The following is a 16,800-nucleotide window of genomic DNA, read 5'->3' on the forward strand; positions in this document are numbered from 1 at the left end:
TATCTGATGGTAACTTGATAAAAAGTTTGACTTTTACAAAGAAAAAAAAAATTGTCATTTCAAGAAACGAAATCTTTGAAAAACTTGAAGCTGGGATGAAGATCTGCAAATTTTTCATCAGGAATCTAAAACAATATATCTTGTATATAAAAAGTATCAATCAGTTTAAAATATATATAGGATAAAAAAAGTAAATTAGCTGTTTTTTCCTAACAAACTCATGTAAATGAGTGTTCTTGTCATTGATTATGCCATCTCTGATCTCAAGTTTTTTATTTCAAAGTAAGAAGTATCCTCTGGAGTATAGTTATAAGTATACTTAATAAGTTTCTGTATCATTATGAACTTCTCTTTATTAGTTATATCTGGATCTGCGAGTGATACATCTTCAGCCTAGTACCACGTATTTCTAAGTGAATTTGTGAGACTTTTGTCTATTATTTCATCTTCTTCCTCTATGGATTTGGCTACTTTAAAAACTTTGAGATCATATAATGGTGCCTGGATTATGACATGACTTCGGAAACCAATTAATGTTAAATATTGCCATATAAAGTGCAATTATTTAACAATTTATTTCTCCTCCCTTGACATTACCTTCAGTTTCTTATGGGTTAGTTGAAAAATCAATTAATGTATCCTATTTACCATAAATCTAACTTCATGACAAGCAGGTGTTTTGGTACTTGATTACCCAGATAAAAAGAATCTAGTTCACACTAGGTCATTTTTATCTTATACAGTTTGTTCTAACCTCGGGAAAAGTTTTCCAGGTAATAGCATTTTGCAGGCATTCAAGGTAATTTCCTTGGCATTCTTTAGCTTTCTGTGTAATCTGATGCGTGATGAATTGATTTTAAAAATGTTGCAATCAAATGCTTAATGACTTAACATTTCCATTGCATATTTGATAACTTTAAAGATAATGTTGTCTTTTTTTTTATTGTTTGCATAAATTGACACACATGTTACTCTTATATGTGCTGACAACATAAAAGCAAAATAATGTTCTTCCTGACAACATACCTACTAATAAGTTTAATTCCTCAGTTATGTGCTTGAAGCAGTTATGTGCTTGAAGCAGTTGTGCCGGTGCAATCAGAAAAAATGTTATTTTTCATTTTTAAATCTTCAGTTAACTTTTTGTCTGATCTTTATTTTTTGCCTAAATTTTCCTGGAACACTCCTAACAGAGTATCAATTTTATAATCATTCATAGACACTGCTAACAACTGTCATGAAACATACTAATAACTGCCTCCCTAACCATCCTTTTCATTTTAGTAATATTATTTTTAAGATCTCATTCATTACTTATTTTACTATCAAAGTGAATGAGTTTCTGACCAACTAAATCATTTTTGTAACTATTTCTTTGTTTTTTATGCTATGTAATTTTTTTGCTGTTTGTTCCTAATACTGACAAAACATTATTTTCTAAATTAATTAAAGTTCCTGCATGCTTTAGAATTGAAGTAAGAATTGTTGTATAGCCCTTTACCCCAAATGAAACCTCCTAGCAACTTAACTTGTCACTTAACAACTTAACTTGTCATTTTTTCCATAAAATGTACTAATAATATAATATTGCCCTGATTTTAAATTTAGTCATTTACACCATTTTACTCGTTGTTTCAGTTCAGGTACTTAAGATTATATAATACACTAATACATTATTGTTTATAAAAGTTTTAACATTCTATAGATTATAAATTTTTTTAGCTAATCACAATACTTTTTAAGTAATAATAAATAAATTTTAATGCGTAATGGTGTTTATGTATGAACAAAGCAAAATTTTGCTTTACTATACACAAATAAAACAAATTTTGAGTACAGCAAAAATGCTATTATTTTAGTATAATGTGCAATCAAGTTCAAAAAGTTAGATTTTTATTTTATAATTTTTGTTAACTACAATTTGTTTTATAATAGTCAAATAAAGTTTTAATTTTCTTAAGTTGGGTAACTTTTAAAAATAATTTATTTTATTGAATACAGATCATCTGGTGAAGATGTTATTAGATCAAATGTCAGCTAAGAAACCACAAGCATTTATCAACTTTCAGTTTGCTTCTTACTGGGACCTGACACATGTATACATTGTATCACTTATTGTTTTTTTTGTAACTTTAAAGTTTATTAAATTATTGCGTTTCAATCGCCATATTACACGGCTATCTTTAACTCTAAAAGCTGCATGGTATCCTTTATCAATGTTTTTCATTATGTTTTTTATTGTTATTTGCTCTGTGGTATCTATATCTCGTATTGCTTTTGGTAAAAAAAAAAATTTTTAAATCTATTTTGCTTTAATATATGTACATACAAATATATATATATATATATATCTTTAGCGTTGACAAAAAATAAAAGTATGTTGTGTATAAAAGTTATGTTAGTAAGAAAACATCAATTAATATATTCTCTTAATACAATTAATAATTTATTATTAGAAATTTTTGCTAGATTATGGTTACCAGAATCATCAGCTTGTAAAAGTTATACAAAAAGTTAGAAACAGTTTAAAATTAACTGATGTCAGCAGTTGAATGGGTTCTTTTTTGCTTACTTAAAAATTAAAAATTGGAGTTTAAAACTTAGTTTTCATAAACTTCTTGTTATTTAAATTAATTCCGCTATTAAAAGGTGAACATTGGTACCTCTGTATTTCAAGAGCTTCGTGCACTTTACGATCAAATTTTCTTGTTTCAACTTTAATTGTTTTTACATTTTTCCATTTTATTTCTTGTCAGCAAAACTTATTATGGGTGGCTATTGCAGACTGATAATGTTTCCTCTTGTTTCAACTTTTTAGATGTTGTTGAGTTCGAGTCCTAATTTGAAGTTTAGTTTTTGTCTACATGTCTCTTTGAATATTTGCATTCAATTAAATAAGTTCCGGGTTGACTATTATGTGGCAATTTTATATTAAATTTGGATTTGATTTGAAGTCTACTCTATAGCCAGCTTTGCAAAATATTTTCTTTTATTTCGGGGATTGATGGTATCCATGGTAACAATACAGTAGGGAGGTTAAGAGAGGCTAATTAAATTTTGTTGATTTTTAGGGACCGTTTATTTCTAATTAAGTTTGCAATCCCTATAAGTTGCCATATGTTGTACCCATTTTTGTTAAACACTTGAATAAGGAAATTTATTTCATCTTGTAAATATGAATTACTGCATATAGAATAAGCCCTGTGAACATAACCTTTAAATATTGTGTTTAGAATCTTAGGGTCATGATTTGAGTGAGTTTAATTTGGATATTAGTAATTGCTTCCTTTCTATACACTTTAAGCTTGTATTTTACTTTGTTGTTATTTATTATGGTTAAATTGAGGAAGTTTTAGAGTTCTATTTTCACTTTCAGTTTCGATTGTATATTGTATTGCAGGTTGTTGTTTGTTTAGAATAATTAAGAATTGTTCTGCTATTGTCAACATATCTTAAATAGGATTTTAGATCAAGAGGATAATTTAGATAACAAGCAGTTTGTGAAAACTAAATTTTGGACTCCAGTTTTTTACATTTTTAGCAAGAAAGAAGCCATTAAACTGCTGACATCAGTTAATTTTAAGCTGTTTCTAACTATACAAAAAAAATTTTTTTGTATAATTTTTATGAGCTGATGACTCAGGTAACCATAATCCAGCGAAAATTATGTATATATATGTATATATATATATATATATATATATATATATATATATATATATATATATATATATATATATATATATAAATATATATACTTCTAAAGTTTCTATTCAGCACAAAATGTGTAAATATTTTAATAAATAAGACAATTTGTTTAATTTTAATAAAATCAATTAATTTATAAAATACATGTTTCAACTATATTTAAAGTCAGGTCAGGTTATCCTGCTACTGGCAGCATGTAACCCAGTACCACCTGCTTTATGTCCTGCTGCTGTGTATGATATGCTTTTTTAGGCAAAGGCAAGGAGAAGCCAACTCCAATTCCATCAACAGCTAAAAAATACACAGTGCAAACATAGACACCATCCATGTTGCGCATGGATAGTGTCTATGTTTGTACTTTTGGTGTGCCTTGTTGAGGCCATATTTGGAGCCCTTTGTTATGGCTTAGGGTTTATTAATAGTAATGAGGCGATTACTTAGACTATTAAATAGTGTACTGAGTACTATCTATGCTTTGTTCATATCAAGTTCTTTAACACGTTTAAAAATGAATAAAGTACCAAAAACTGTAAAACACAAAAAATCATTGTCATCACTAATATTTGTGGTCTTCGAAGTAACTTTTCTTTTGTTGAGTCTTATCTCTTGCAAAGTTTACCAAACTAACTTGCTCTTTGTGAGACTAATTTGAGTTCGGCTGCCTCATCTTGTGATCATAGTGTTGATGGTTATCTTTCTTTAATTCGTAAAGACTCCAATAGTCACATGCTTGGCCTGGGAATTTACATTTGTGAGAATTTAACCATTTGTCAGGAAACTAGGATGGAATCCACAGACTATTATTTTATGTGCTTTCATATAGCACCACTTCATTGCCTTTCTCTTTGTTTTATGTCGCTCTCCTTTGTCTCAATACTTCACTCTCCAACTCAAATAGTCAACTTGTTAACTCGGTTTTATGACAACCTGAATCATTTACCTTCTCTTATTGACTATGATCAGAAATAAGACTTATGTCTTATTTCTGATCATAGTCAGTGCTCAGTTTGCTCACAGTGGCTGGTGAACTTTAATTCAGATAAAACCAAATTTTTTCAGCCAATCATTACCAGAATAATTTAGATCTTCCTATATTTATGAATGATAATGTATTTGACAAATCATTTACCCTTTATCTTCTAGGATTAACTCTTACTTCTGATCCTTCTTGGAAACCGTATATTAAATCCATTGCAAAATTAGCATCTGCTAAGGTTACATCTTTTTATCCTGCTTACCACTTTCTTACTCTGAATTTTATTCTTTATTTCTATAAATCTCAAATCCATCTTTGTATGGAATACTGTTACCATATCTGAGGTGGATCTTCCAACAATGCCCTTTCTCATTTAGAGAAGGTGCAAAAATGATTTGTAAACGTAGTTTGACCTGTTTTTGTAGCCAACCTCTAACAATTATCACATAGTTGCAATGTTGTTTCTCTTTGTCTTTTCTATAAATACTATAATGGGCACTGTTCTAAAGAGCTGGCCTCCCTTGTGCCATCTACTAAAATTCATTCTCGTGTTACTCGTCATTCAATTAAGTCTCATCCTTTTTCTGTTCCTAAGAGCTCCAAAAATTTTTATTCATCTAGTTTTTTTTCCTTAAACATCAGCTCTTTGGAATTTGCTTCCTTCATCTTGTTTTCCTGATTCATATAATTTGCAACCTTTTAAGTTGTCTGTTAATCATTATCTTGCTCTAAAAACTTCATCTTTTCTCTTCCAGTAACTTCCAACTCTAATAGTGGTTGCTTGCAGCCTTATTGGAAGTAAAGATGTTGAAAAAAAAATCATAGCTATCATCAGTTTAAATATATTAAAATGGTACCTTGGAGGGGAGGGGGAGTGAGATATAAGCACATATATATATACATATATATATATATATATATATATATATATATATATATATATATATATATATATATATATGTATATATATATATATATATATATATATATATATATATATATATATATATATATATATACACATATATATATATATATATATATATATATATATATATATATATATATATATATATATATATATATATATATATAGATATATAGATATATAGATATATAGATATATAGATATATAGATATATATATATATATATATACATATATATATATATATATATATATACATATATATATATATATATATACATATATATATATGATTGTAGGTTTGTATGTTTCTGGTAGCTGAACTTTGTTGTTATTTGTTTTTAAATAATGATTCTGTATAAACTTTTAGGTTCTTTATTAGATGGTTATCAAAACTACGTCAAAGCAATAGCTTCCATCATTTCTTTATTGTTAGGGAAATTCAGTTACAGTCAGTTTCAAAATGCTAATGGTTTTCTAGGACCAATCTTCTTTTTTGGATTTAATGTTATGGTAAATTGGGTTATTATGAATATATTCCTGACTATACTAAACGACGCATTTACTGACGTTCGTGAAGAACTTCAGCTTCAACAAAATGAGTATGAAATAATAGACTTTATAACAGGACATTTTAAAGGTTGATTGTTTGTTTTTTTAAATTTATATACTGCAGTTAAAATATCCGATATTAATGCTACTTTTAACATAAAAAAACTGCACTTGTTAAATTTGTTTTACAAGTCTACTTATTTACAAAAAATGTTTTTAGCATGGTTGGGATGGAGTAGTTCAAACAACAATATAGAAAATACACCAGCAAGCCAAAATCTGAATTTTACTGTTTCAGATAATAATGACCACTATAATGTTACCTGCCTGCAAAAGCCAGTTTCTACCAAGAATCAGAGTATGACCAAGTATGACATTTTCATACCTGTTACTAATCAACAATGGGAAACTAAGTACAAGAGTTACAATATTTCAAGGCCCATCAAAGGTAAGTAACAAAGGTAGTAAACAAAACTGCATACTATTAAACATAACTTATCATTTTTTCTTATAAAAAAAGATTTCATTAAAAAATTAAAGTAATTAAAACAAAAGGTTTTTAAAAAGGGATTCCCAAGAGTTTTTAAAGGGACTAGAGACTAGTTGTGTTTATTTTGTAAATAAACATTAGAAAAGTTTCGAGTTTATTAGAATTACTAAAACAAATTATTTATTAAGATATTAACAAAAAAAATTTGTTGTTTTGCCGTTATACTTCCGGTTGAGAGGTTAATTTTAACTTCATGAACCTGGATAGTTTTTTCCGTTGTAAAAATATCTGGTTTGATTAATAGATGTACTTACTGCTGAGTTTTTTAAATGATTTACACAAATACATGATTAGATTGGGCTTTTCCCTTTTATAAAAAGACATTCACGCTACATTAAGCATCTTATTTCAATTTGACATTTTAGACAAAATAAAAATTTTAACTAAATGACGAATACCGCTTTTTTACTTTGTAATATTTTTATTTCCATTAAAATAATTGTTTTTGTGAAATCAAATTTATTTTTGCTATTTTTTACTAAATCCCCAAAAAAAAATTAAAATAGTATTTTCGGGTTTTATATTTTATTTGCAAACTTGTTTTTAACAAATATCAGGATAATTTTTAAATTTACACATCTTATATTACAGCACTAATATATTTTTGGTTTTAAAATAAAAAAAATATAAGTAAGACTTTTAAAGCATTTACTTATGTATTGTGCTATTTTTTTCATTTGTTATACATTTTATAAAAAGTTATATGAATAGCCCATCTGCATAGCGCACACAATGTGTCACAAAATGACTTTTAATTCGAATCTCTTTTCCTGAGAAAAACTTTCGGGGGTACAATAGTACAAGTATGTAGGAGTACATTAGAGTTGGTTTTTAAATCTTCCATCATCGTGCGTGAAAGAAAAATTGATTTGGAAATTTTGATTTTTTGGCCTTTTGATAAGATTATAAATCAAATGAAATAAAACATTTTTTACATAAAGATTCTGTATTTTTGTCACAAATGTTACTAACAAAGATATGCAACTTGTTTAAGTAAGAGTTCCTAGGCCCTTATTAATTTTAAAATTCCGGGAAAAGCCTGCAATCAATTCCATTGTGCCATTTGAGCAAAATACAAGTGCAAAACTAATTAAAATGCCAAATCAAGCAAAAATGATTACAACAGAAAAATTGTCTGTTTTCTCTGTTTAAAAAAAGTTAACAGGCAACTGACTGACTTTAAGGTTAAATGCTGTCAAGAAGTTCAAGCTATCAACTATGAAGATCAAAGAGTTCCAAATGGTATCTGTGAAAACTGTTGAATAGGCCTTAGAAAAATAGGTAATAGTGAAGATGTTTAACCCTCACTACCTGACTTCCAAAACATAAAGATTCTTCCTGCACTAAGACAATGATTTGATCAACAAAACAAGATCAACAAGACAAGATTTGTTATGTAGGAAAAGCCAAGTTTGGAAGCCCTCAACGAATTGTAACAACAAACACAACCAGTCAGCCAAAAGAACAGCCAATTGTTGAGAAATATTTTTTAGCATGCTTTTCACTGTTTAGAAGAGGGATTCCACATAATTTTGAAAAAGGAATGCTTTGACAGAACTTGTTTGAAGTTGCGGCAAAAGACAAAAAAGCAGCAGAAAGAGTAGCTGTTTCTGTGATAGCTAACAAGATTCCTTCACCCCATGGCACTGTGTGTCTTAGTCAAGAAACAAAAAGGTATCTTCCAGTTACTCTATGTGAAAAACGGACTCTTTTATTACAACTTTACAGTATGAGAAACTGTGTTATGCTGATGTAAACTTTTTTTCCAGGGCCATCAAGATAAAGAGAACTTTTTACAGCAGCTACATCCACCTTGACTGCTCAACAACTTCTACAAGTTTAAAACCAGACTGGACTTTGAAACAGAGAGATGAACAAACTTGTTTTAACACTTAACAAATTAGCTTCCCAGCCAGTATTTGAAAAAAACTTAAGGGAAAATTTGAGTATCTCAGAAAGCATCTTTCTGACTTGTTTGTCGCCTCAGAAATTTTAGACACATCCAAAAGTTTTAGCCAAGAATCCAAACGTCTATTAATGTACTGCAAAGATGTTGAAGCTCTAAGAAACACTTCAGCTCAGATCAGAGTTTCAGTCAAATGAACTTATTAAGGTGGGGATTGATGAAGGAGGGGGTTTCTGAAAGTATCTCTAGGGGTTCTTGACTTATAATCAAATGCGTCTTCTCCGACTAAGGAACCTCTCTTCAAGGGCTTAGGAGTGAGGCATCAACTTCTGGTGGCTATCACAGAAAACCTCTCTGAAAATTATGACAATGTAAAGCAGATTATGGACAAATTGAGCCTTGTGTTGTGGTGTGACATAAAGCTTGCAATTATTATTTGTGGTTTGCTCAAGTCTCACTTAAGTGCTCACTCTTATACCTGCTATGGCATTGGGTCAAACAATCTTCATCAGAGTGGTGAGCTCCAAACATTTGGCTCCATTCAAACTGATTATACAGGCTTCCAAGCAGTAGGTACCCAAACAAAAAACTTTCAGAATGTTGTGCATGAGCCAGTTATTAAGTTACCTGAAAGAACAATCATCTTGGACTTCATTCCATCCATGGAACTTTACTTGCTTCTTGGTGTTGTTAATCACCTCTAAAAGAGGCTGTGTCTACTGTGGAAAAATGAATCAGAATGGCCAAAAATGATGAACATTCAACTTCAACCTTTTTACGGAGGACAATTTGCAGGCAAGGAGTGCAGAAAGATTTTATGAAATGTTGACTTGCTTCAACAACTTGCGGAAAAGCATGCTTACATTTTAGCATTTCCATTCATTGACATATTCAGAAAGTTTGATGCACTTGTTCATACTTCCTTTGGGTATTTTTTTTTAAGACAACTATCGCTTCCTCATTGAAGAATTCAAGGATTTAAGCTTCTAAACACAGTGTCACTGCCAAAGTGCATGCTGTCTTTTTTCATGTGATACAGTTTATTGATTACTACAACCACTCACTGGGCATCTATTCAGAGCAAGCAACAGAATCACTCCACCATGACTTTAACCATCACTGACAACAGTTCAAAAGGCCCAGTAATCATTCGGACTACTCTAAGAATCCTCTAAACTGTTTGATTGATTACAACAGCAAGCATTCCTTTTAACTTCTTTGTAGAGAATACTGTATCATAACAAATGATATGTAAGAAATTACCCTTTAACATCAATTTTCAAGAAATAAATTTAATAAGGGTAATCCATTTTTTTAAGTTGCCTCATCTATCAAGCTAGAATCCAATTTTTTTAAATTTTTGAAGAAATTGAATGCTTTTTTTGTTTGTTGTAGTTTATAAGTTGTAAGCACACTGCTTATTTATTGAATGTTAGAAAATAGAATTATGTTAGAACAAGTTACAAATGTTTTCAATAGAAAATATAAATCATTTGTTCAGAGCAATAAAATCAAAAATTTTAAATCAATTTTTCCCTCATGGACAATGATAAAAGATTTCAAAACCAACTCTTATGTTCTCCTACATACTTGTGCTATCATGCCCTCAATGGTTTTTCAGAAAAAGGGGTTCGAATAAAAAGTCATTTCATGATACAGTGCCCTACAATACAAAAAAAAAAAAAAAATTTTGAGTTTATTACATTTCCACATTCTATATTCTAAAATCTATCATCTATTTAAATATTAGACCAATCATTTTTAGGACCAAAAGTTTTTCTGTCCTAAAAATAGACAGTGTAAATATCAATTTCCATTAATGCACAACTAAGAGTAGAACAGTTTTTTGTCATTTTCTCAAAATCAATTCACTCGGACTTAGCGTAATTTGAAAATGGGCTACTCTAAAGACTTCTACACTAAATTATTTGCAGAAGGGAAAATCCAAACATAACATTTATAACTTGATTTATAAAGTTATTTGAAAGAACTTTTTTGTATGTCACTTATTAACTACAATAGCGCATGAGTCAAACCAGTATTTTTTTTAAAAAAAATCCAAGAGCCAGAACTTATCTTCTATAAAATTGCATTAAAAATTAAAAAGTTTTTTGCTAATAAATAATTTGTTTTGGAAAGTTTAATTAACATAAAACTTATTTATATATGTTTTTGTTTAAAATTTTTATTCCTATTTGAGGCTTAAACATACCAAATAGAAATCAAAATTTTATACACCATTATTAGCACTGTTAGTTTCCATCAAAATGTTATAAAGAGCATCACAACTTTTAAAACAATATAAAGACATAGATTATTCAAAGGGCTAGAAAAAGGAATAGAGCAACTATCTTTTCATTTGGCTGATTTACAGGGCTTCAAAGCAAGGTAGGCAGAAGAACCATTTTTACTACTTTCAAAAAAAAGTTTTCGTAATTCTTAAAAAGCCTTTGGTAAATTTTGTGCCTGTAATTGTATATTTTGCTAAATAAATTCATAGGGTTATAAAAATAAGGGCAAATGGAAACTTGGGTTGCCTACTAGTTCATTCTTTGCCTTTTTATGTTACAGGTTTGTTTATAGATAATAAAATTTTAATTCATAGTAATGAAAGCATTATGAAAAGTTTTATTTTTTCCTTCTGATTGTAATTCTTGACGTAGAGTATTCAGAGGGCTTTTAGTAGAAAATAAAAGAATGGAGCGATTTTCATTTGGCTGACTGAGAAGGCTTCAAAGCAAGAAAGGTAGAGAACCATTTTTACTGTTTTCAAAGAAAAAGTTTTTAATTCTTTCAGTTTTTGATAATTTTTGTGCCTGTAATTGTTTTGTTTTTTTGTTTGCTTTTTTTGTTCACTAAATTGATAAGGACTTGAAATTAAAGGCAGCCAAGTTACAAATACAAAATTAAGGGCAACCAAGTTTTTCTGTTCTGATTGAAAATAAATTTTTCAACTGGATTGAGGCTTTTTAAAATAGATATTTTTGGTACTTTGTTTATACCTAAAATAATTTTAAATTTTCTCAAAATCAGCGAGTTCCAAAAATTTAGAGAAATTCCCTGCTTTGGGCAAACAAGATTTCCACAACAAAGCAGAATTTTAGACTTAATCTAAATCAACTAGAATATGTTTAAGTATATGTAGAAGATTAAAAATGCTCGTAAGTCAAATAAAATGCTATGTATGGAATAGTTTTTGGACTCCATGACAGGGGAAATGCTAAATTTTTCAAAAACTCATGAATTATGCAGAAGAACTGTGTGCTTTCTGTGCATGAAAAATATGACAGAAAGGTTACAGAGTTCATGAAGGGGAGAATCAAAGCCTACTCAAACAAGAGGTTGGCTTCACTGATTCTAAGGTTCTATAAGGAATCTTGCAGAATAAGCTAGCAAAAACTAGGCAATGTTCAAATCAACGGTGAACTCCCTAAAAATCACTAATCATGAACTAATCAACTTTATTTTTCAAAAACTTATCAATTTTTTACAGGTACACATTTAACCAATGCATACTATATGATCATTATATACTTTTAAAATAAAAATTATATTTAAATATGGATCCAGAATCCTTTGGAACAATTTAATTTGAAAACATTCAGGATGTTCATAATTTATTAAAATCACTCAAAGATTTTAATAAATTATGAACATCCCAAAAATTTAATCTAATTACAACTGGTTTCAAAGATATAACTATTTTAACATTGCCTTGAACCAACAAAAATGCACTATTTTAAAAAACTGTTTTAGTCTTTGTACTAGTCCTTTGTACTTTAGGTTGTACAACTTTCAAATCATTAATTCCTATAACTAGTTCATACTTCATTTGTTGGTCAAATTTGTTGATCAAAGCATAATCAGATTCTCCTTGTTGCATTATGGATACCAAGCAGCAGTCCACAAAGCTCCTCCCAGGCGCGTGAACAGTTATGCTCTCTTTGCCTGATAACTCAAAAATGGGGTTTCCTCACCACCATGCTCTTAACAACCAACATGGTCAAGGTTTAAATTAATACTGATCTTTCTGACAACAAAATTAGAGGCCCTGCTCCATCAACTCTCAACAAGCCATTTGGAGCAAGTTCGGTGCAATCAAACTAAAGTATTGAGTTTGTTAGTGTCGGAAAGAATTTGAAGTCCTTCTTTACCACATCAACTATTTATGATGCTTCAAAAAGACAACTCCACAACTAAGGTCTGCATTGCACCAGTCTGTCTGAGTTTTTTGCCATGGTGTCTGAAGAAAAAGGAATTTCTAAATCAAGCAGCATCACAAAAATTGGGATTGGCGGTGATAGAAACTCCTTAAAGTTCAGCTTGAGTATCATTGACACCAGGAGGTCCCACACATAGACTGCATATCAAAAGACAACAACCCTTGCTGGTATCATATCTCTTGATTCTGATGTAAAGCAGCAACTGGTTACGACCATAGCTGAAAGCCTTCCAGAAAACTACGAGAATCTTAAGTCAATCTTTGCTCTATTGGGAATTGTCAGTACGTTATTATTCAATGCATGTGACATGAAAATTGCTAACCTCCTATGTTAAATCCGTTCTTACTCCAGGTTACACCCAATCTGCTGGAGTGATATTACCTCAGACAGTTTGCAGTCAAAAGGAAAATCAAGAACAATAGAATCAATAAGTGCTTCATTTTAGCTCTACAATTCACATTTAGGAGGAAGCAATTGCAGGCAAAGAAGTACCTGAATATGATTCACGAGCCTCTTACTCAAGCAGATGATGCTTCCAAAGCTGTCTTGGAACTTATTCCTACGATAGAACTGCACCTCTTGCTTAAGGGTTGGAAACCATCTTTACAATGTTTGTCAAAGAATCTATGAAGGATCAAGTGAATGACCTTCAAAGTTGCATTTGAACAGTCAACTTTACCATAATTAGAGAGTTTTCTGGAAATGAATTCATTAAGCATCTCAACAATACAAATCATTCGAGTGAGTTTGTGAGAAAACTTCAAATTGCTCCTTCCATGAATTTTATTAAAACTTTCAAACAATTTTGAAGCGTTGTTCATTATTGCCTCGGAATTAATGTCCCCTGATTTTGAGGTTCATACCAATGCATTTCAAGAATGCTACATGACTCTGCTGGTCACAGTGACTTCAAAAGTTCAAGTTGTTTTTTTTACCACATCAAAGAGTTCCTTAAAATTCACAACTCTGGCTTGGTTATTATAGTGAGCAATGATCTGCAGCCTCGGCAATAACAGCAAGCATTAGTTTAAAACAAAAAAGATTTGTTGTTCAAATTTCTGCTTATTTTCAAATACAGAACATTTTTTATTTGAAGTTTGAATTACTTTTTTTGTTAAGTGTGTCTTGTTGGAAACAATTTGAAACCTGCTTTGTTGCAAGAAGATTAGTCAAAAAAGAGTTTTTTATCCATTTTTATAATAACTTATGATCTGAAAAAAAAATTAAAACTGTTCATGATGCTTTCTTACTATAACTCAAATTTTTATTATGTATAAACAAACCTGTTATAAAATAAGGCAAAGAATAAAGCAGTAGGTAACCCAAGTTTTCATTTTCCCTTATTTTTGTATCCTTATGATTTTATTTAACAAAATATGCAATTATAGGCACAAAATTTACCAAAGGCGGAAAGAATTACGAATTTTTTAATTCGAAAATAGTAAAAATGGTTCCTTTACCTGCTTTGCTTTGAAGCCCTGTAAATCAAACAAATAAAAAGATAACTGCTCTATTCCTTTTTCTACTGAAAACCCTTTGAATATTCTATGTCCTCATATTGTTTTAAAAGTTATGATGCTCTTTGTAACATGTTGATGGAAACTGACAATGCTAAAAATGGTGTATAAAATTTTGCTTACTAGTCGGTATGTTTGAGCCTTAAGTATGAACAAAACATTTTAAACAAAAACCCTAAAAATGGTTTTATTTAAACAAGAACATGTAAAATCTTTGAAAAATTACTTTAATATCATTAAATGGAACATAGATAGGTATTTAGTCATCATTTTAATTTTTTAATTTTTATGCTAAATAAACCGTGAGTGTCTCTAGTTTACTAGTCATCATATTTTTGATCCTGAAATTGAGGGTTACGGCCAAAATTGGAAAACTGTGAAGTTATATTTAATTATAACATAACACCCAGTTAATACAGAGTCGTCCAGAATTGGTCAATATTTAGTCGATATTGTTGTTTTAATACGATTTTAGATGTATTAAACATTTAAGTTTGTAAATATTTTTTTTTTTTAAATTACAAAAACCACTTTGTTTCTAAAAACATTGTTGCACCACAAGTAATCTTGTGGCAACTTTTAGTGTACATCACTTAAAAACGGAATAGGTTAAAAGTTTTGAAAAAGTTTTAATATGTTTTATAATATAATAATACGTTTATAATATGCGTTTGCATATACTAATAGTTTGTTATTATATTATTACGGACGTTAATAAATAATACAGACTGATAAATAAATGAAATAATGAAATTAAATGAATAAATATATATTAAATAAAAGAACCCTTACATAAATATTATTAATAAGATCAATTCAAAACATTAAATATTGGTCTAAATTTAAACGCTTTATATACGTTTGAGTCTAAAAGCTTTTATACGTTTTATAAGCGCTTAATGATATACGTCGTAAACACGTTTGAATCTCGACGTCAAATAGGCTTTTGTTCTAAACGTTATTCTGGATTTCATTTTGAACGGATAATCGACAAAAACTAAACGTTTGTATAAATAATGTTTCAACGTTTTATAGATGCTTATTGGACATCTAACATCTTGTAGTTAATGTGTTAAACCTGATAAAAAATAATCAAGTATGTTATCTTGAAGTTACACCCCTTCCTTATATACTATTATATTTTCCTTATATTTTATTATATATATTTTATTATATTTATATATTATTATTGTTATTTTGATTCATACTTTCAAGTGATTTTAAAAAATTTGATTATTTAATACGAAAATTAATTAAATCAAAATAATTCTTTACGTTTTAGTTTATGAAAATTCTCACCCAATTGAATCAGATTGCGCAATAAGTATTCGTATTTCTGAACTTTCGAAATACGATTATTTGTTAAATGAAGGATCGCTTGATGTTTATGCTAGCGAGTTGCTGGGTAAGTTTATCTATTGCATGAGTTACGTCTACAAAGCAAATGAGGCTATGGGAGAAAAAAAGGATTTAGGAAAGCGACAATTTAAAAAGAAAATTTATAGTAATAGCAATCTTGTTATTATTAATTCTAAAAACTTTACAGAGAAGTTTTCAAATGTTTAGTTTGATTAAATTGGGTCTTATGGTTGTGTATTTCTTTGTGTTGCTTAATAGGTTGTGTTTTATAAATTATGTGTGTTTGTAATGAAAAATTATAGTGTAGTTACGATGTAGTTTTATTTTGAATTTGTATTTGTGGTGTAATTATTATGTAGTTGTAGTGTAATTATAATGTATATAAAAAAAGCTTGAAGAGCAATTTTTTATATATGAAGTATATAAATGCTTTATTACACATATAACGGTAATCAATAATGGGTTTTATAAATTATAAAATGTATTTATAAACATGAATTTATAATAATTTTATTGTCTTTTGTCGGTAAGATAAACCACCTTAATAAAAATTATATAAAAAAAGCTTTTTAAAAACAACATTTTAAAAATGGACTAAAAAGTTAAAGATAAACTATTTCATGGGACCAAAGGACTTTGTGTAAGTATACAACCAGAAATATCCATTAAAGTCAATGACTGAAAATGTTGGACATTTTCCAATCATCGACTTTAATAAATATTTCAGGTTTTGTAAATACACTAACTTCTTTTGTCCCATAAAATAGTTTATTTTTTACTTTTTAGTCCATTTATTAAATGTTGTTTTTAAAAAGTTTTTTTTATATAATTTTTATTATTTACTTTTTAGTCTGCTAAGAAAGTTTATTTACGCTAAACAAAAACGCTAAAAGTTTGTTGTTTATTGTTTGTTTTAATTATTTAACGATTTCTTTTATTTACGCTAAACCAAAGTAAGTTTTGCGTTGTTTGTCTTAATTACTTTTTTAGGTAAGCCCTCTTATCAAACCTCTATTCCGACGGTCTCCTTTAAGTCCGCAAACATGAAAAAGATTAACCTTTCAGTTCAAGACAACCTGCC

The 16,800-nt window shown here is 29.1% G+C and overlaps 1 protein-coding gene across 2 annotated transcripts in view; it reads left to right on the plus strand.

The window, feature by feature from the left end:
* Positions 1 to 16,224, plus strand: part of LOC136084073 (uncharacterized) — a 185,511-nt gene extending 169,287 nt beyond the window's left edge. Inside the window, exons 30-33 of one of the 2 annotated variants that reach the window (XM_065804189.1) lie at positions 2,002 to 2,280; positions 5,983 to 6,252; positions 6,385 to 6,612; positions 15,643 to 16,224. In XM_065804189.1, the coding sequence (XP_065660261.1) occupies positions 2,002 to 2,280; positions 5,983 to 6,252; positions 6,385 to 6,612; positions 15,643 to 15,926 (1,061 nt within the window). In that variant the 3' untranslated portion in view covers positions 15,927 to 16,224. The remainder of the gene's footprint in view (positions 1 to 2,001; positions 2,281 to 5,982; positions 6,253 to 6,384; positions 6,613 to 15,642) is intronic. The other variant, XM_065804190.1, reaches the window with a different exon arrangement.
* The last annotated feature ends 576 nt before the right edge of the window (positions 16,225 to 16,800 follow it).

This window comes from Hydra vulgaris, chromosome 08 (genome assembly GCF_038396675.1).
Source record: "Hydra vulgaris chromosome 08, alternate assembly HydraT2T_AEP".
Taxonomy (NCBI): domain Eukaryota; kingdom Metazoa; phylum Cnidaria; class Hydrozoa; order Anthoathecata; family Hydridae; genus Hydra; species Hydra vulgaris.